Genomic DNA, 21,011 nt, shown 5'->3' with positions numbered 1-21,011 from the left:
GAAATAACTTTAATTTCTAGCTCCATTACCTGAAACAGTAACAATAACTCTTGCGTGACTCACTTCTGCCATACCAACTCCATCCATAACTATTAACCTAGTCCATTACTTCAAAACAGACTTACCTTTAGATTCTTTAGAGTCAACTTCAGCAACAATGAATATACTCGCCAGCAAGACGATTATTGTCCAATAACGGGCCATTATTATCAATATTTCGAGAATCGACTGAAGTATAACTTCTCCACCTCGTTTGAGCTTTGTTCGATATCAAGTGCTGGGAGGAGAGTGACTATAGTCAGTCAACCGCTGCGAATCCCAACACCCAAAGATTCTAGATAGTTCATGGTGATATCTGATGTGGTGTACATCTGTACTTATTTTCTTTTGCCTCGCTTATAGCTAGCAATCAAATCTTTCACGACTTATATCGGACAATGCCATATTTTTCAATGGATATTTTCGCATATCGCGCAAGAATAATAACTTGAGATATTATATAGAAATTACATGAACCAAATCGTTAAATATTAAATGGCATCTGCATTTGACAACTGATAAGGTACGTTTTTATCGGGAGTGTGCTAGCCGGAAGGAATTTTCGTCGGTACGGGCATATCGACAGAAAAATCATGAAAAGAATCGAGACTTCTAGGGTAAGAAAGAATAAATGGAAGCGCAAGGTGGGTGTCTGAAAATGTCTGAGAGTAGAACTGGAACAATTGCATAAAAACTTTCCCTTTTTTCCCTGTCCCCATCCAATATTCAACTCACCATTCGTCTTCCTCACATTCTTCCATTCCCCAAATCAAGTCCATATTTCCCTTATTTTGCTTAGTCATTCATAACTTTCCTCCAAACAATTACAACAATGAAGACAACAACGTTAATAACTCACTTCTTCCTCATTGGCAGCAAAGAAAGAGTGCATTTCTCTGCTTGTGAAAAGGCTGAGTTCAACATTGCTGTGGAGGAAATAAAGAAAAGTTGAGGGCCGTGGGTTGGCTAAGGATGGCGTGAAAGAATACTACAGGAAAAGAAGAGAATAAGATGACCATAGAAAAGTAATTGAGAGAGAGAGAGAGAGAGAGAGAGAGAGAGAGAGAGAGAGAGAGAGAGAGAGAGAGAGAGAGAGAGAGAGAGAGAGAGAGAGAGAGAGAGAGAACTCATTACTTTTGTTTGAGGAAACTTTTACAAAGGAAGCTTCTCAGCCTTAGCCATTCTTCTTTCAGTCTTATTGCTGTAAGTTTCAGTAGATGGATAACAATTAAACTGCTGGGCATTTTTATACTTCACAAATTAGATCTGTGTTGACCCTCTCCACTATCTTTCATCCTCTATCACAAATCTGGCTTAACACTGAAACAATAAATTATCGCTGATTATGACATCACTCAGTGGCTTTGTATAAAGTTCCCATTTGAAACAATGCTCACAGTGTGTGGCAGCCATTGCAAGTGATGGCCAGTGGCTAGTGCCAGATGTCTACCTGGAAAACCCTATTAGCCTGCTATAAATGGCTCCTTTGCAGACTATGACACCCTCTGGTGGTGACGTGTGAGAGGGGCATTTTGGTCCTAAAGTCTAAGATATCAGTCAGGGTTTGAACAACTCTCATCGTAAATCATCCTACCTTCAGATTTTGTGTTTCTATGAAAAGGCTTTGGGGAACATTACATTGGTGACAAGCAGTAAAGATTGACATTAATATAATATGCAATATAGTAATGGTATAATACATCTATGTAAGTCTGAGTGGGGATTGTGTAACTGTCTCTAGAAAAGAAGCTTGGTCTAAACTGCTAGTCTAATGAGCTATACTATGTATTAATAATATACAACAATATTGTACACCAGTTATGCTACTGGGTAGAGGAATTGTGATCTGTTCATACCAAGTTATTATAACAAGTCATCAAATTTTTGTCATTTATAATGCAAAGTTAACCATATCATGAAACGGAATGGCACTGCAGTGGGAGTGGTTGCCAAGATCTTGACATGCCCATAGGGCCGGGCATAATAGGTTGTCATTTGGATTCTAGTCCTCTCTCATGGCTCACATTGTATTTCTTTACATTATTAAGTTGCATTATCCAGCAAAAAAAAAAAATAAATAAATAAAAAAAATAATAAAATGAATAAATAAACAAATAAAATAAATAAATAAATAAATAAATAAATAAATAAATATTAAAAATAAATATAAATAAATAAACAAATAAAACTTGTTTTATAAAAGGCCCACTGAGGTGTCAATCTCTGAACAGGCTCAAAAAAGTTGTCCAAATATATTGGATAAATGTCTTGAAACCTTCCTCTTGATTGACCCAAAATCACAGGAAGGTGGAAATACAGCAGCAGGCAAGGAGTTCCAGAGTTTACCAGAGAAAGAGATGAATAATTGAGGATACTGGTTAACTTTTGCATCAGAGAGGAGGACAGAGTAGGGGTGAGAGGAAGAAGAAAGTCTTGTGAAGTGAGGCTCTGGGAGGAAAAAAGGCTTGCAGTTAGCATGAACAGAAGAGCAGCTGGCATGGAGATAGCAGTAGCAGCCAGCAAAACTTACAACATTGCAGTGCTAAGAAAGAGGCTGAAGAAAATCAGTCAGATGAGAGGAGTTGATATGATGAAAAGCTCTTTATTACATTGTCTATAATAATGGTATGAGTGAAACTCCCAAAAACAGTATATGTGAAGCATACTCTATACAGACTTATTAGTTGTGGATGGAGATGACTAAGAATGCTTAATTTCATTGAAGCTATTTAAGCTAAAAATGAGATATGAAGTTTCTAGTTGTGATTATAAGTAAAGGACAGACAGATGGTTAATGTAGAAGAGGGGGACAGTTGAGTGGCACTAAAGAAAAGGATATAGTTGTTTGAAAAGTTGTGTTGAGTTGATAGATGAAGGAATTGAGTTTTTGAAGCACTGAAAAATACAAAGTTTGTGTTGAGTTGATAGATGAAGGAATTGAATTTTTGAAGCAGTGAAAAATACAAAGTTTGCTTTGCTCCAATCATAATTTTAGAAAGATCAGAAATCAGGCATATCTGAGTGACCTATTTACTATCTGAAAAGCTGGTCATCTATGAAAAGAGATGGAAAAGTGACATGATAGTATCATCAGCATACGAGTGGATATGACAAGAAGTTAGGTTTAGAAGATCATTGATGAATAACAGGAGGAGAGCAGGTGACAAGACAGAACTCTGAGGAACACCACTGTTTTGCAGATTTACATGAAGAACACTGACCATCAACCACAGCAGCAATAGAATGGTCAGAAAGGAAACTTAAGATGAAGCTGCAGAGAGAAGGATAGAAGCCATAGGAGCAGGCCCATTGCAACAAGGTAAGCAAACCTTGCAATTATTTGGGGTCCTGAGCTGGCCAGGGGCCCCCACACAGCAATTGGTTAAGAATTAAATGCAATGACAAACTGTCTGTAAACCCCTTTAGGTGGTAATTGTAGTGAAAGGAAAGTGCAGCGACACACTGACCTCGGAATCCCCTTCATGCAGGGGTCCCTCCCCCACTTGTTGTGCTTGTTCCTGACAGTCTGCAAACAGCCAAGTGCGCAACATCTATAGTCAGTAAATTTAAACAAGAATGAAACAAAGTTATCCTTCAAGAAGCCAAAAACAACAAAAAAGCTCTAGCTAACTCTTCAAACAACATGTCTTTGCTGTGGTTCTTGTAGGCTTCTAGGCTTTGGGCAGTGGCCAGGGTGGGATAGGAAGGCTTTGGATTTTTGCTGTAGTCCTGGGTTGTGTGCCAGGGAGGGGAGAGGGCCTCCATGTCCATTTTGCTTGGGGCATTCAAATGTCTTGAAATGGCCCTGCATAGGAGGATAGTTTGGAGATTGAAGCTTTGCACCAAACTGTATCAAAAGCTTCGGGTATATCTAGGGAACAGCAAAAGAGGATGACCAAGACTCATGAAAGTTTTGAGGGAAGCCATAATAGCAATCAGATAGAAGATTGTGAAGTGATACATGTTCAATAATATTCCTGATGATGATACATTAAAAAAACTTTAGATGGGCAAGAAATTAAAACTATAAGACAGTAGATTCATGGATTAAAATGGTCATCCTTTCTAGGAACATGTTGAATGCAGCAAAACTTCCAGCAAAAGGAAAAGGTAGATGTTGAAAGACAGAGTTGATAGAGTTTGACCGGGCAATGTGCAAGCATGGAGGCACAGTACTGTATATATCAATACAGTACATACTGTGTGTACCAATCACCAATATTGACAGGGCAATCTCAGCTGGTCTAGAACTAATTTATAGTTTTATAGTTAATTTTCTGGAAGAGGCCAAAGACTCCAGCTCTGAGTCACTAAAAACACAGCTTTAATATTAGTTATTTTCAATCATGGCTGTATAGTTCCATTTTTGTTTTTGATACTTCCATACTCTATCCAATTTACTTTCAAAATCCATTACTGTCCTAGCATTAACCATAGTGTCTGGGAAGCTATTCCATCTGCTTAGTACTCTATAGCAGAGTGTGTATTTCCTGACATTCAATCTTGTCCACTGCTTGTATATCTTCTTATCATGTCCTCGTGTGACTGCTGCAGTTTGTTGCTCAAATAAACCTCCACACACATTGCTAACATATACACTATTCATCATTCTGTAGGTCTCCACCATATCTCCTCTGGATCTTCAGTATGTCAATGTTGGTAAATCCAACTTCCTTAATCTTTCTTCATATGGGAGATTCCTTAACGTTGGTACCAACTTAGTGGCTCTCCTCTGTACTACTTTGATTAATTTCACATCCTTTATCTTATATGGGCACACACCTGATCACCATATTCAAGGTGTGGCCACACCAATGCCACAGAGCTCTAAATATTACCACATCCAGGGTTAGGAAGCTTCTTTTTATGAATGTCATGAGAAATTATGTAATTGTTGTACTTGAAGACAAAATTGAGTAGGGAAGTGAAAATACAATTAGGAGATAAATAATTGTTAACAAAAAACAATAATTCTTAAAAAGTAAGTATTTCTAAGACTGTGTGCAATTTTTGTGGCCAAGCAGGATTACTGCTCTCTCTCTGTCCAATTATTTCTTGGAAAGTTTTATCATCGCAGAAGACATCGCCAGACATTGCATTGCGTGTACGGTGAATGGAGTTGTCCTCACTATATAACGAGTCAGCTATGTATATACCACCTCTGAGATACATCCATATGAAGAGTGAACCATCCCATTACTTGAATGTCTGAACAATGCCAAAGAACCTCATTCAAGTATGGGAGGTGGTGGCATAGTGGATAAGGTGGTGAGCTTGAGATCGGGCAGACATCCACGTATTTGATTTGAATCCCACCACGTATCGCATTCATACTTTGTCATTTGTCGAGTGGTTTTAAATTACCTACATGTTACACCAAAGATGCAACTGGGTGGTGATATGGGTCCTAATATGGGTACCACTATGAATAAAATTGCTTGCACCACTAATGTGTGGAAGCTTAACAGTGTTTCCAATACTCTTTAACCTACAGGTGCTATAAGCCAGCATAGAAAAAAAAAAAAAAAAAAAAATATGATGGATCACTCTTCATACTTGTGTCTCAGAAGATTTAATACATGACTGGTTCGTCATACAGTGAGGACTCCACACTTTCTCCACACCATGCAATGCCTAGTGATGAGTGATGACTGCAGAAAAGATGAAACATTACAAGAAACAAATGAAGAAGAAAATCTGTTTATTCTTGTTCATTTCATATATAACTTGTGAGCTTGTTCTAACGAACACACTTACACATGCATATATATATATATATATATATATATATATATATATATATATATATATATATATATATATATATATATATATATATATATATATATATAGAGAGAGAGAGAGAGAGAGAGAGAGAGAGAGAGAGAGAGAGAGAGAGAGTCTACACTCTACAAAATAATTGAAGTAACATAAGGAGTTAAGTACAAGTTGGGAAATGGAAATGCAAGCAAGGTAAAATGTCAAAATACAATGCATAGCTTATTCCTTCAAATCTGAAAGCAACACAATATCTCGCTTTTGACTAAGCAATCTTGTTTAAAACACATCAAGATCAATATTAGATTAATTTCATAGAAAAAAAAAAAACTGTGAGGGTGTCAATGCTGAGCTCTTACCTAATGAGACGCTGGCTATCTGAGGGTACGTGAATAAAAGAGGAAGGGAAAATGTTGAAATGACATAACAGAGAGTATATATCATGTGAAGGAAAATGCTAGCCAGTGTAGGTGAGGAGGCCAGAGTAGAGAGGGGCTCACCTAGAGTGACTCTCCCTGCAGTAGCAGCAGCCCAGCACTGGACACAACCCAAGGTGAAGCTGCTCATGCCTCATAGCTCAGTGCTCAGTGATTGCCTCCTGCCCTCTCACTGTTCTCAGCTCCCGCGGTGCCTTAGGCTGGTCAAGTGGTCAACACTGCAGGACGTAGTACGGCTCAGGCCATAGTCTTTGACTCTCTTGTATGGCTGATGATAGGTTGAGAGGTGAAAACAGTCCCATGGCCACAGCAGGTCCATGCATGTGGCTGCTGTTACGTTTGTATTCCTTCCTGTACTTTTATGTGGCTTTGTTTGTAACACTGGTACCGGTAACATGTCCTGCTGAAGGGACACAATTTGTTACATATTATATTTCTTTTTCAGTGAACAAGATTTTATGATCAACATAACAACACTTGGACGGATATCCTCACAATACAGATAAAGATAAATGCAGAGCAGAAAGCCTAACAATTGGCAATACTACACAACTGAAAAGATAATTCTGGCAATCAGATTGCTGAAAATCCATTAATAATACAAGCACTGTCATCCTTATTTTTCTTATACTGTTAATGGGATTTTCATTTTAAACATAACAAATAAAGCGAAGTACGGCATAATGACAGTCGTTCCGTCAGCTGGCGTGGAAATGGACATAGGAAGGCTACTGGGCGATATGAAATGGAGGAAAGAAGATAAACTGATGCCTGGTGTGAAATTTGGTATCAAATACAAAAGTGCAACAAGACACAGGAATGAGGTGAGTTCTACTAAAACATTGAAATAAAACAAAAGATGATGTTAGACGCACATGTCAGCCAAACAACATGAGATTACGCGCCATTGGTAGGTATACAGTAACTCACGTGCCACACACACAATAGGCTTTACAAATATATAATGTTCAAATAATAAGACAGAATGAGGACGGACAACACTGAAGTCTGAGTAAATGTGTACAATATAACAAGCAAACCACTGGCGGAGTTTTTGTCATCCTTGCCAGTGGTGATGTGATGGCACGGGAAGCAAATCAAAGGTGACTATTTATGGATGAAGCATTTATATGGTAACAGCGTGACTCCATTACTTTTTTTTTTCTTTACAATTTTTTTTCTTTACAATTTTTTTTCTTTACAATTAACAACTCTAACAAACGAGATGCGTATTTGAGAACCATGGAAATACTTTATGTAATAGGAATCTGAAGGATGGAGGTGGTGAATGCAAGTAAATACGACTAACTTGACTCTTAGCAGATAAAGCAGTTAGGTAGACTTCGATTGCAGTCATCATGCCTTTAGAAAACTCGGTTCAGCTGGGCCAGGAACATTCACTGGCGCCGTTTACCTCCTCTTAAAGCTCCAATCAAATGGTCTCCTTATCATTCCGGCAGGTACACGGTAGGCAGCCTCTTGCTGACATCAATACTAACCAGATCAGCCGTGCTACTGGTGGCGGCGATAACGTGACAGGACAGGAGCAAAATGAAGAAGGGGAGCAGCAGGAGACTAGGAGGAGAAAAAAGAGGCAAAGGTACACACACACACACACACACACACTCTCTCTCTCTCTCTCTCTCTGCATTTTATATATATATATATATATATATATATATATATATATATATATATATATATATATATATATATATATATAAATGCATGCAGAGAGAGAGAGAGAGAGAGAGAGAGAGAGAGAGAGAGAGAGAGAGAGAGAGAGAGAATATATATATATATATATATATATATATATATATATATATATATATATATATATATATATATATATGATTCATTTACCAGATTAGAAATACCAGGGCTGCTCCACCCTGACGACCTGACGCCCTCTAGACAACGTACTAACAGCTATGTTGGAAACACAGCCACTAAGAGGAGAGGGAAGCAGCAGGACAAGCAGCAACACACTGGGGAAGCAGGTAGTAATGTGTTTCCTCGTGTGTTTGGTTACTAGGATCACACACACACACACACACACACACACACACACACACACACACACACACACACACACACACACACACACAGAGAGAGAGAGAGAGAGAGAGAGAGAGAGAGAATTTTCAGTATATTTTATGCTTCACTGATATCAAGACCACATCTTTCCTTTAGGTGAGCCCACACAACACTACCTTGTGTCTCTTGTCCGTAACTGTCACCGTCAACTGTACGGTGACCCCAACAAGTGCAGTGGCCAAATGCAGGGGGAGGGTGACAGCACATCTCAACTCCCGCCGTCCGCCTCTTCCTCACGACAGGTGACTTTACATACTTGAAAACCTATCCTCAGAATACTTATTGGTCAGTGGAAAGCCCCCTCTCTCTCTCTCTCTCTCTCTCTCTCTCTCTCTCTCTCTCTCATCACACACACACACACACACACACACACACACACACACACACACACACACACACACACACACACACACACACACACACACACTGTAGGAATGCTGAATTTTTGTTCTTATTTGGCATTGTAACAAAGGAAAGGAATAGGAAGATGTGTGTGTTCCTTTCAGTATACTACCTTCACCATCACTTACTTCACCGCCGCGACACATTCATTACTCGACATTTCCATAACAAACATCAAACAAAACACCAAGAAATACATGAAATACATCTCTAACCTCCGTGAATCACCATCTTGTCACCCTCAACATAGTCTTCATTAAAATAGAACCTTCTCCAAAGCACTAACTTCCTATTATTTTACAATGTTTGCACTCCCCCAGCAGCTCGTGATTCCCAGCTACTCCATGGACAACTACAGTTTAGTGCAAGATGCGACACTCTATGGGCCCACCGTGGAGGAAAACGCTCCTTCTATTGCCCCAGAAAAAAGCATGTGGCAGGGAATGGAATGGAATGGAAATGGTGGTCGTAGTGATGTGATTGGGCAGCAAGGAATGTGGCGTCGTGCAGCACCGGTGGAAGGAAGCATTAAATTACTGAATGGTGTGTCAGATTGCGAAGCAAAGGTCAACAGTTCAGGTAGTCATGGTGATAGGGTGGCAGGAGAGCGAGTGTGGCAGTGGTTGACTCAAGATGGCGATGGAGCGAGAGATAAGACATGTAAGCTTGAAAGCAGACCTGTAGCGGAAAATAGCAACGGCTTCGGGCTATGGCGAGGCTGGGAATCACCTGGGAATCATGATCTACCTCACCAGAACCCACATTCCTACCACCAGGCCACTGCTGCACACCATCACATGAAAACGTCTTCCCAACATCGTTACCACCAACTGTTTCTGAGGATGCAAGAGTGATAAGAGAGAGTGCCGGAGATGCAAGTAATGGTGGCAGAAGTGATGGTGGTGGTGGTAGAAGTGATGGTGGTGGTAGTCGGTCAGTATCCCTCCATGGCCTTCATACAAGCCAGCAGGACCCAGGACCCAGTATGTTGTTTCAGCCAGAGATAAAGACAGACCACGTACTCTCCACAGAAGACCCACAAAGAACTGCTTCCTGTAGCCTATGGAACTTCGTGAAGCCTCCTCCTCCTCCTCCTCCTCCTCCTCCTCCTCCTCCTCCTCCTCCTCCTCCTCCTCCTCCTTCTACTATTAATTCTGCTCCATATTTTCTTCCCTCTACTTTCCCTTATCTTCCATCATCGCCTTCACATCGTCCTCGTTATCTTCCTTTATCTACAGACCTTTTTCCTCCTCCTGCTCCTCCTTCTTCTCCTCCTGCTCCCTCTTCTCCTCTTAGTCATTCTTTTCTCCCTCATTTATTTCCTCCTCCTCTTCCTCCTTCTCCTCGTGTTCCTATTCCTGCTTCTACTTCTACTTCTGTTACTTCTCCTCCCCCTCCTCCTCCTGCTACTGCTACTACTTCTGCTGTATCTTTCCCTCCGTCACCTCCTCTTCAAACACAACCTTCTGCATCCCCTCCAACTTCGTCTTTTCCTGCTACCCAAGCCACCGAGTTTTCCTTCAGTCCAAAACCTTCTCAACACCAGGTGAGTTGCTGCTACGGTGTTCAAGAATGATATTAGCCCTATTCTGAGACGTTTCTGGTGCGCATCTCCTTTACTTTAGCTTAGATACAATTACACACGGGATTCTAAGGATTTTTTTTTATGGTTCTAGTGATATTTAATGATTATATTTTTTTACGTTATTGTTAGAGAAAGCAGTATTGAAAACCTGGGAAATCATTCTCTCTCTCTCTCTCTCTCTCTCTCTCTCTCTCTCTCTCTCTCTCTCTCTTTCTTTCTCTCTCTCTCTTCTCTCTCTCTCTCTCTCTCTCTCTCTCTCTCTCTCTCTCTCTCTCTCTCTCTCTCTCTCTCTCTCTCTCTCTCCCCATCCTCATCCTCTGTCTGTCCCTGTCTCTCTCTCTCTCTCTCTCTCTCTCTCTCTCTCTCTCATCCTCGTCTGTCCCTGTCTGTCTCACCCCCTTCCCTTCTCTCTCTCTCTCTCTCTCTCTCTCTCTCTCTCTCTCTCTCTCTCTCTCTCTCTCTCTCTCTCTCTCTCACATAGGACGTGTTACGAGGCGGCATGATAAGCAAGATAGAACTTGTCGCCGTGAGTCACCTGGAGAGCAACATGGTGTTCCGACCTCACCTTGGCTGGCCTCAACAGTACTCCACCAGCCGTATGTCTGGCCAGCAGGTGTGTGCTGTTTCTATAGTTTTGTGTGATTTTTTTTAGGTATTGGTTGTATTTTTCTTGTTTGATATGTTGCTTTAGTCTTAATGTGCAATTTATTTTATTTACGGTCTATTTTTTGCTTTTATCTTTATTTTTTGGCTATTTCTTAATTGTTCCTTTAATGAAATTTGGTGTATTATATCTCCTTTTCAGCTTGTAGTTATGTATATACACACTACCCGGAATATCTGATGTATTAATGGACTACAGAATAGTGTGTTGCCATAAGAATCTTGTAAAAGCATGAATAATGAATTATCCATCTGCCTATCTATCTATGTGTGTGTGTGTGTGTGTGTGTGTGTGTGTGTGTGTGTGTGTTCCTTACGCTTGTCATCGTTTAATCCCTTCTTTAAATTGCTATATGTGCACGCAAAGCCATTATGAGTTTGTCATACTATTACTACTATTCATGGGGATCCCGTTCTATGTGTGTGTGTGTGTGTGTGTGTGTGTGTGTGTGTGTGTGTGTGTGTGTGTGTGTGTGTACGGGCAATCACCGGAGGCCATCACGAGTCACTACCAACCCTGATAACTACTACTATTCGTGTACATCCTGTTGTGTGTGTGTGTGTGTGTGTAATTCACTGTTTGATCTGCTGCAGTCTCTGACGAGACAGCCAGACGTTACCCTACGGAACGAGCTCAGAGCTCATTTTTTCCGATCTTCGGATAGGCCTGAGACCAGGCACACACCACACACCGGGACAACAAGGTCACTCCTCGATTTACATCCCGTATCTACTCACTGCTAGGTGAACAGGGGCTACACGTGAAAGGAGACACCCAAATATCTCCACCCGGCCGGGGAATCGAATCCCGGTCCTCTGGCTTGTGTGTGTGTGTGTGTGTGTGTGTGTGTGTGTGTGTAATTCACCTCGATCGCCTTCTGGTCACCCAGCCAGTCTTCCCCATTACGGAGCGAGCTCAGAGCTCATAGACCGACCTTCGGGTAGGACTGAGACCACATCAACACACAACACACACCGGGAAAGCAAGGCCACAACCCCTCGAGTTACATCCCGTACCTATTTACTGCTTGGTGAACAGGGGCCACACATTAAGAGGCTTGCCCATTTGCCTCGCCGCTTACCGGGACTCGAACCCGGCCCTCTCGCTTGTGAGTCGAGCGTGCTAACCACTACACTACGCGGTGTGTGTGTGTGTGTGTGTGTGTGTGTGTGTGTGTGTGTGCGCAGGCAATCACCGGGAGCTATCACGAGTCACAACCAACCTTGACCTTTCCTTTTTTGACTATTGATCTATTCACTCCGATTCCAAACGTTCCATAATGTGACTATACGAGTACCACGTCCTTCCCACCCAAACCCAAGAAGCGGTAAATTCAACACTTGCCGTGGAGTCACATGTCAAAACCGAAGAGAAAAGGAAAATTAGCAGAGCAACTTCGCAGGTGACGATGCATGTATTTCCTTTTCATCCTTTTACGCATTTGTGACGGCATTTGGCAACTTCTGTACGTTTTCATTGATGACGTTTGGAGAGCACTGTCGGTGGGCAGGTATAGATGAGGAGGCGTTGCGTTCCTGCTCTTAGGTCCGTATTCAGAAATTTAACACACTGTTCTCTCACCACGACGGTTTTCCAAGGTCACAGAGATGACTAGCTGGGTTTTCCAAGAGTGTTTCTTCAGTAAATAATGAGGAAACTTGTCACTCTACCTTTAATAATGCAGAAATCTTGTCACTCTGCTTCTAATAATGCAGAAGTCTCGTCATTTTGCCCCTAGAACCGCAAAAACACCATAAATAACTTGCGCAGATTTAAATAAAGCCCTTTGAAATCGTGGGGGTGAAGCATTTGAAAAGTTTGAGAATACGAGCCTTAGATTGGCAGAGTATTTGTACGTTAGTTGCGCACTCTCTTCAGGTTATGGAGTCACAAACGCTTTCAACACACACACACACACCACCACCACCACCACCACTACCATCACCGCAATTACTACCGCAAAAATACTACTGCGATGGTGTTATAAGTGGTCGGTGTTCACTGTGCTAATGCTTAACGAAAGATAAAATGTAAAGTTTAGCTCTGGCCTCGACCTTTCACTTAGGAGCAAAAGACATCGAGACATTAAAAGGCGAGAGCCGAAGCTGTCGTATTTGCCGCGTTAATAATTTCTGGTCAATTGATGCAGAGGACAGATGTGTAAACCAAGCTTTCACTTTCTAGCCAGTCCTCCTCGTCCCTAACCCTTCCCCACATCCTTATCCCACGATGTGTTTGACATTCTAATTGTGGAGTGTGGGAGGGCAGGTAGTTAATAATGAATCCTTTCACCTTCACCTTGCGCTCTACTTTTTCCTTCTTTCATCCTTTTCTATACTCGTTGTTGTTGCTTTTGTTATGATACTTCGATAGTGACATTCTTCTCGTGTGTGTGTGTGTGTGTGTGTGTGTGTGTGTGTGTGTGTGTGTGTGTGTGTGTGTGTGTGTGTGTGTGTGTGTGTGTGTGAACTTTCTACGGATGCTGAAACCTTTCACGTTAATCCCGAAGACTTAGATAATTAAAACGTGCGTGTGTGTGTGTGTGTGTGTGTGTGTGTGTGTGTGTGTGTGTGTGTTTAAGCTTTGTGGAAGTGAGAGATGGATGATGGATGAACAGGATAGTAGTCTAACAAGAAAAAAATAATGTAACCGATGAAGAATACTAATTTGAATACATTACAAATTTCCCCCAAGGCTGCTCGAGTGTTCAATGTCCTTCCGCGACCTTCAGCCAATGACTTTCACCTCCCTGGCCTCCCAGTGACAGCCTCCCATGACCTCCTCAACCTGTACTCCAGCAGCTAGCCAGGCAACCCTCTAGACCTCCTCATCCAGTTCCCTTAATCTTGTGACAATTGATTCGCATTCCTTGCTCTGTACGAACGAGTAGCCTCAATAAATTTCATCTTTGGTCGATTCCTTTCAAAGTTAATTATGTTTGTCGGATTTTATTTTTTATTCTTTTGTTGTTGTTTGGTAATAAAAATTGTGTAAACGTTCTGAGAATCTTATTAGCCTGATGAGTTCGTAGAGTTTTAAGACAATGTTCACACTCGCGTTATTTGGTGATGTCGCAACATCATCGCAGGACGTCAATGAATCTGATACTATGAAAGAAAAGTGTAATTAAACTAGAGGCACATCCATGTTTTAGCCTGTCATGCATCTTTTAAAATGTCTCGTAACCTTCCCAAACCAGAAAATACCAGAAGACTTGAAGAAATACATAATTCATAACAAAAGTGAATGATTCCAAGAAATCTTATAACATACATGGCTTCTTAAATCCTTTACACACACACACGCAGGCACACACACACACACACACACACACACACACACACACACACACACACACACACACACACACTTAAATCTTACCGTGAATGGTTGCTTAATGCTCACCTATTTGGATAACCGTCAATAATATAGGTCTAGGTGGTCCCTACAGACAGTTACACAGTCTGGACAAATCTAGTCTGTTTCAGAATGTGTGTGTGTGTGTGTGTGTGTGTGTGTGTGTGTGTGTGTGTAACATACTGATGAGGGTAGTGAGCTACAAAACCCCCATGAAGGACTACAGTGGAGGATGAGTGTGCTGAAGCAAAACCAGATCTGAAGGTTCGATGTCCTGTCCCAGTACATTCCCTCTTTGGCTAAAGATGTCGACAGCTCCTCGTCTGTCATGATGAAATATTCGGAACGTATTGAAGTAATTTATATGATCAAACCTGAGCGTTTCATGAGGGGTATCACAATGAAGCTACGCAGTGAGACATTCAGTAGAGAGAGAGAGAGAGAGAGAGAGAGAGAGAGAGAGAGAGAGAGAGAGAGAGAGAGAGAGAGAGAGAGAGAGAGAGATAAGATGGTGAAAAATGATGAATTAAAAAAGACACTAGCGTTTAATTTGGGTCCGATAAAAAAAACTTTAGCAAGAATACTGAGGGACGATCCCAACATTCCAGATCCAGGAATGACGCAAGTGAGAAAAGAGGCAACCTTCCTGGAGGACATCAACCTGACGTCCCCAGCGAGACAAGGTCAACCAGGATAGTAAGGTCTGTAACCTCGCCGCGCCCACTACACAACCAGTTCAGCGCACACACCGACAGACCATCGCTGGACCCAAGAGGCTCCACGGGGTGCTGTGTACCACCCAGGTGCTGGTACCCTCGCCGCCACCCAAAGCAGGCCCGCTGAGAGACTACACAGTGACATGTTAACTCAAACTAATGTTAATAATGTGGTGGGTGATCCCCAGCTGAAGCCGGGGAGAACAGAAAACGGGGCAGGAGTAAGAGGAGCCCACGCGTTAACTTAGGTAATTCCTCAAGTTGCCTCGCTTGCCTGCCACTCAACTCAGTGCTTCCAACAAAACACAGTGAGGAGACGCAATACCAACAAGACTGCTGCCCAGCGTGTCAAGGACATGCACGCTCAGGGGTTCTATTCATTAAGAAAAAAAAAAAAAAAAGGAAAATAGTGGTTCCTCTTCTCCTCTTCCGAGCTGGTGCCGTATCTCACACACACACACACACACACACACACACACACACACACACACACACACACACACACACACACACACACACACACACACACTTTCCTTCTCTCTCCCTCTCTCTCTGTTTCACTGTTTGATCTGCTGCAGTCTTTGACGAGACAGCCAGACGTTACCCTATGGAACGAGCTCTCTCTCTCTCTCTCTCTCTCTCTCTCTCTCTCTCTCTCTCTCAAGACAACAGAACAATAAATTTCTTTGAAGTGCACTGGCACGCCTATCTACCTATCCACCTATCTTGGGTAGGTGAATACCCTCGTGAGAGGATGACTGAGCTGTCCTGATGATTCACAATTATCTTTGTAAATAGGTTCTTACGTAGCAACGAATACTAAACTTCTTATAGAAATTAAGACTGTTTCAAGGCCCTTCATATCCTCTGTGGCCTATTCACATTTTAGGATGATTTCAACGACAGATAAATAAGAAAATAATCTCTCGCAGCAGTCACCCGTAAGTGGCGGCGGGGTCCCAGGAGGTGGAACGGTTGGGCCGCTGGGTACTAGCTGCGTCAGTCAGGTGGTGGGTACCGGGCGACGTGGTGCCTCCTCAGCACAGGTGAACTGAACACTGAGCATCCCGAGACCGTCGACCTGCACTGCATCGCCTGCCTTGTTATTTCGCTAACTGCAGTTTTATATTCCCGGTAATCCATCATATATATATGGAATGACTGTGCTTTCGCGTGACAGGAGAATGCAACAGACGTTTACCCATTACTATATTTGCTACACGGTGATCACTTGTGACTGAGGCTTATCCATGCAGCAGTGCTCAGCGTCAAATATAATGATGCTTTAGTGTGCACGTATATTGTACATTCATGGAAATCGTTACAAACTGGGGATCTTGATTTCAGACAAATATTACCTAAAATAATCTTCCCACGATACAAAGTCGCTCGAGGTGACAAATCACTATAATTATGTGACGTGTATCACGCACGGATGGACACCTGTTCCAGGCAGTATTGGAAATCAGTGACTGATTGACGCAAGGGCAGGTCTCATCTGTCTTCATAAGCGCATTCAGCCTCCTCCTCCTCCTCCTCTTCCTCTTCCTCCTCCTCCTCCTCTTCCTCTTCCTCTTCCTCTTTCTCCTCCTCCTCCTCCTCTTCCTCTTCCTCTTTCTCTTCCTCCTCCTCCTCCTCTCCCTTCCATCCTTAGGACAATCACCCTCAATACACTTTCAACTTGTCATCCGACAGCACATAATATCCACGATTCTTGCGGACACCCACACCAGTTGACTCAATGATTCCCCTTCTGGTTTCTAGTGGTTTTAGCTGAACAGAGATAATGTATATCTTTAAGCGTGAAAATATGGCAATTAATGTATTAGTGCATCTTTTGGTCTTTGTATGAATACTTTTGTAAAGCAAGAAATTCAGTAGATAAAAGTTTCAAAAAAGCTAAAGAACTAACTTTAAACATGTTGGCAGGATTAATATGAAGCTACTTTCTTTGACGCTCAACCTGTTAGACCAAGGCTGAGGCGCGCGCTGGACTTGACCGCTGGGTGAAGGTGAGTGCCGGGCGTGACCTTGGCCTTCAACATCTTCTCCGTACTCTATCCTAAGCCCTGTCTTTGCTTTCCAAGTACTCCCTGGTGCTCTAGTATCCACGGCAGCGCTGACTCGGAAAACTGGTCCTTGAAAACAGAAAGGAAGGGTGCATACTGCTTTCCTCTCGTCTCAAGAGTGAACTAACGTGCATAACCAATGGTGAGAAAGCCAGCCAAAGATGTGTTAAATATACTGTATATTCTTATGTTTTACTAACTAATCAATTGGAAACGAAGAAGGATAAAAAAGGTGCAATGCCATGATCAATGTGACAAACTTTCGCGTAATCACTTTGATGTTATCTTATCATCTTCTGTAATGTGATAAGGTTTTACTTTCTCTTTCACCCTTACTATCTCTCACTCTTTCTCTCTCTCTCTCTCTCTCTCTCTCTCTCTCTCTCTCTCTCTCTCTCTCTCTCTCTCTTACAAACTCTCTCACTCTTTTACTCTCTCACCCACTTTCTCTCGTCAAAAATATTTCCCGACGTATGTCACTAAAAATAGCTAACACTTAATAAGAGAGCCACACGTCAATGATCTTTCCTTGAACACCAACAAACACAGCGTAGCTGAAAGATCGCTAAACCACTAGGAATGTTCAGCGGATGGAAGACTCCTAGTTTGTGTATTCCATTATCTTCAATCGTCTTTTATGAATTCCACGGAACGCACACATGTTTGAAATTTGTATATATCAGATTATTATTATTATTATTATTATTATTATTATTATTATTATTAGTAGTAGTAGTAGTAGTAGTAGTAGTAGTAGTAGTAGTAGTAGTAGTAGTAGTAGTAGTAGTAGTAGTAGTAGTAGTAGTAGTAGTAGTAGTAGTAGCAGTAGTAGTAATAATAGAAGGGGTAGTAGTAGTAGTAGTAGTAGTAGTAGTAACAAAAGTAGTGGTATTATTATTACTATTATTATTATTATTATTATTATTATTATTATTATTATTATTATTATCAATTATCATTATTATTATCATTACTATTACTATCACTATTATTAATATTATTACTACTACTAGTGGTAGTAATAGTATCAGTATTTGTATTAGTAGTATTGGTAGTAGAAATGGTAGAAGTAACCTTAGCATTAATATTACTGCTATGATATTTTCTTTCAGGTGTATGAGAGAGAGAGAGAGAGAGAGAGAGAGAGAGAGAGAGAGAGAGAGAGAGAGAGAGAGAGAGAGAGAGGTGCTCCAGGCAAGAGGAGGGTATGGTAGGCAGGGCGGACAGGACAGGGTTTGGAGGTGGTGCAGGGTTACGTGTGGAGTGAGTGACCCCTCGGGAAACGTCCCAGCTCAGGTGCATACTCTTGTGTTAAAAGAAAAGAAAAAGAGTAATAAAAAAGATAAATAAAATAAAATGCTGTGGTGGTGGTGGTGGTGGTGGTAGTGGTGTCAGTGGCCTGGTCAGAAGTGATCAACAAAGTCCTCACGTTTTGTCCTGCCTGACCTTGGCGACGGTCGTATCTTCAAATTACAACAACAACGACAACATCGACAACAATCGGAACGACACACACACACAAACAAACACACACACACACACACACACACACACACACACACTCTCTCTCTCTCTCTCTCTCTCTCTCCAAGGTGAAGGCCAACCAAACACGATGAGGCGTGGCCTGAGGGTCACTCACCCCTGCCACCACCACCACCACAGCACCTCTATCAACACCCCTTCCCTTTTGCCCCCAACATCAATTTAACCATGGAGCATCGAGCCACAACTCACTATAGCTGCAAGCAACGCTGATCGGGAAGACACTCGCGCTGCTTTCCAGGAACACGTGATCGAGCCACTCCAAAGATAAAGTCATGACCACCTCGTTTAAAAAGAAAAAAAAAAATGTAAAAAGCAGAAGCACACAGTAAAAGTAACACGTGTGAAAGAGAAAAGAGGGAAGAGAGTATATGGGTTTGAAATATGAGATGGTGTGGAAGAAGACAGGGGCGTCACATAATGCAAGGAAGACATTCCAGTAACTACGGCATGATCAGCTGGACCAAACAGTCACCGTCACAGTCCACACCCAGACACCGCTGCCAGACGAGGCCTTCCTTGCCTTTCTTCCTCTAGCTGTTCGTTATACACTTCTTAGACACCTCACTGTGAATGATCAACAAGCAACATTGCCTTATAGATTCAAGTGATCAAACCTGTTACTAAGTTAAGGAAGCTCTCTCTCTCTCTCTCTCTCTCTCTCTCTCTCTCTCTCTCTCTCTCTCTCAAATGGTTATTAATTTTTCTTTATTATTTTCAGGTGGGTGTGATGGAAAGCATTTAAACAGCCGTGCTTGATAAAACTCCCTTGAGGAATCACCACACGGTATCTCTAAAGAAAAAAAATATCGTCCAGATGAGAACAATGTATTACTCGGTATTAGTTTTCGCGTAAGTACCAGTGTGTGTGTGTGTGTGTGTGTGTGTCGATCTTGGTATTACAAAGGCATGCATATTTTACTTTGAAATTGTAAACACTGGAACGGATCTGATAATTTTTGGAGAGTTTCCGTCTGTAATGCAACGTGGTTAGTGTATGCTTTAGTAATTCAGATGCAGCGTGGTCCGACGATCTCTTTTCTTTGTTACAGGTGCATGGCAGCGACAATGGCGGCAGCGAGTAATGACCGCCAAGCCAGGCGTGAGTCAAATATATCTAACTGCAGAAAAAATCTCCATCTAAAGTTTTCATAGTCGTAATATTTTTCTTTCTAGTGTAAAGTAGGTTGTTGATCTAATGTAAAACAGTGCTGTGACTATAGATAAGTGGGACCATTACCCATCTTACGAGGACTTTTGATCTTTTGTAAAGGCTGAGACGGTCACCTGTCTCGGTTGGTAAAAATACCTAGATGTGTGTGTCTGTAGTGCAGACCGTAGGAAAGCAGGTCTGGGATGATGTCATTGGAGAGTTATGGTCTTCTTAACACCAGTAATTATGAATGTTAAGATGCTTGTGTTTACCGTGTCTACTTACTTACTGACGAGTCTCCCTTTAGCCTCCATGCGCCCATCCCTGACTATTCACAACAAACCTGTCGCCACGCCTGACGCAGCGCCAGTCACTGAACCTTGCCGTCCCTCCCTTTGGCAGGGATCATCCAGCAGATGACGTCTCACTCGACCATCGGCGGTCCAGACTATCAGCTATGCGAAAAGGAAGGCATCATGGGTGCCTGTCTACCCATAACTATCTGTCAGCAACAGGGAAAGTTCATCGGGTATTGCGGTAACACCGGCACCTACTGCTGCAAAGGTGTGTGTGTGTGTGTGTGTGTGTGTGTGTGTGTGTGTGTGTGTGTGTGTGTGTGTGTGTGTGTGTGTGTGTGTGTGTGTGTCCACTCGGGCGCTATCAATTTGCTTGCCACTAAACACAAAACATTTTCTTTTCTCTCTGACGTATTTATCCTCCTCCTCCTCTCTATATTCAGTATCACAATTAAGCAACAACAACAACAACAACCACGAAAAGAACAATAACAATAAGCAAAGATCCCCCGTGAGCCTTCCCAGTTCTCCCGGTATAAAACCAGCCCTCCCTTCCCCTGCAGTTGTCAAGACGTGCGGCGATAGAACCACGTCCCACCAAGGCATCTTCAGGAATCCCAGCTACCCGGGTAGGGACAGCGAAGCCAGGGTGTGCCCCTTCAAAATGGACATCGGCAAAGGAGTGTGTGGAGTCAGGTGGGTGGGTGGTGGTGGTGGTGGTGGTGGTGGTGGTGATGAAGTGGTAGAGGGAATAGATGTCAGGGTAGGGATAAACGTTCAAGCAGTCTACAGTAACCTATGACATATAATTCTGGTTCTTTCCTAACCACTCCTGAGGTGAAGTAGACACGTTAGAGATTGCCCTGAGCCACA

At 42.2% G+C, this 21,011-nt stretch overlaps 3 protein-coding genes across 16 annotated transcripts in view; 2 read left to right on the top strand and 1 right to left on the bottom strand.

The window, feature by feature from the left end:
* The window catches only part of LOC123520585, a 44,064-nt gene that overhangs the window by 13,730 nt on the left and 9,323 nt on the right, over positions 1 to 21,011 (bottom strand). For 2 of the 7 annotated variants that reach the window (XM_045282984.1, XM_045282986.1), the window contains exon 1: positions 126 to 296. The exons of 1 other annotated variant lie outside the window; for it this stretch is intronic. In XM_045282984.1, the coding sequence (XP_045138919.1) occupies positions 126 to 204 (79 nt within the window). In that variant the 5' untranslated portion in view covers positions 205 to 296. Of the gene's footprint in view, positions 1 to 125; positions 299 to 898; positions 966 to 6,317; positions 6,629 to 16,017; positions 16,142 to 21,011 lie in introns of those variants that run through there. 4 more of the 7 variants (XR_006679312.1, XM_045282989.1, XM_045282985.1 and 1 more) reach the window with 4 other exon arrangements.
* On the top strand, positions 545 to 14,004 carry LOC123520587. 7 transcript variants are annotated; one of them, XM_045282999.1, is made up of 10 exons: positions 549 to 656; positions 3,240 to 3,358; positions 6,700 to 7,078; positions 7,715 to 7,854; positions 8,124 to 8,257; positions 8,451 to 8,596; positions 9,077 to 9,316; positions 9,356 to 10,302; positions 10,823 to 10,954; positions 13,700 to 14,004. In XM_045282999.1, exons 3-8 carry the CDS (start codon positions 6,938 to 6,940, stop codon positions 9,608 to 9,610), a joined length of 1,056 nt encoding a protein of 351 aa, XP_045138934.1. In that variant the 5' UTR covers positions 549 to 656; positions 3,240 to 3,358; positions 6,700 to 6,937; the 3' UTR covers positions 9,611 to 10,302; positions 10,823 to 10,954; positions 13,700 to 14,004. The 7 variants fall into 7 exon arrangements, with proteins under 7 accessions (XP_045138929.1, XP_045138934.1, XP_045138933.1 ...); XM_045282994.1 differs by having other exon boundaries at positions 545 to 683; positions 9,077 to 10,302; XM_045282998.1 differs by having other exon boundaries at positions 6,957 to 7,078; positions 9,077 to 10,302.
* Positions 16,076 to 21,011, top strand: part of LOC123520584 (serine proteinase stubble-like) — a 17,253-nt gene continuing 12,317 nt past the window's right edge. The window contains exons 1-5 of one of the 2 annotated variants that reach the window (XM_045282981.1): positions 16,076 to 16,212; positions 19,411 to 19,541; positions 19,742 to 19,791; positions 20,245 to 20,406; positions 20,702 to 20,834. In XM_045282981.1, coding sequence (XP_045138916.1) covers positions 19,507 to 19,541; positions 19,742 to 19,791; positions 20,245 to 20,406; positions 20,702 to 20,834 — 380 coding nt within the window. In that variant the 5' untranslated portion in view covers positions 16,076 to 16,212; positions 19,411 to 19,506. Of the gene's footprint in view, positions 16,213 to 17,083; positions 17,290 to 19,410; positions 19,542 to 19,741; positions 19,792 to 20,244; positions 20,407 to 20,701; positions 20,835 to 21,011 lie in introns of those variants that run through there. The other variant, XM_045282982.1, reaches the window with a different exon arrangement.

The sequence above is a fragment of the Portunus trituberculatus genome, chromosome 47 (assembly GCF_017591435.1).
Source record: "Portunus trituberculatus isolate SZX2019 chromosome 47, ASM1759143v1, whole genome shotgun sequence".
NCBI classification, from domain to species: domain Eukaryota; kingdom Metazoa; phylum Arthropoda; class Malacostraca; order Decapoda; family Portunidae; genus Portunus; species Portunus trituberculatus.
This window is presented reverse-complemented; position numbering and strand designations above follow the sequence as displayed.

Excerpts from the sequence above, each read along its gene's own strand:
- LOC123520587 (XM_045282994.1), top strand. The coding sequence starts at position 6,938 with ATGACAGTCGTTCCGTCAGCTGGCGTGGAAATGGACATAGGAAGGCTA. Across the intron at positions 7,855-8,123 it reads AGGAGAAAAAAGAGGCAAAG|ATTAGAAATACCAGGGCTGC; the intron begins GTACACACACAC and ends TTCATTTACCAG. Across the intron at positions 8,597-9,076 it reads CCGCCTCTTCCTCACGACAG|CAGCTCGTGATTCCCAGCTA; the intron begins GTGACTTTACAT and ends GCACTCCCCCAG.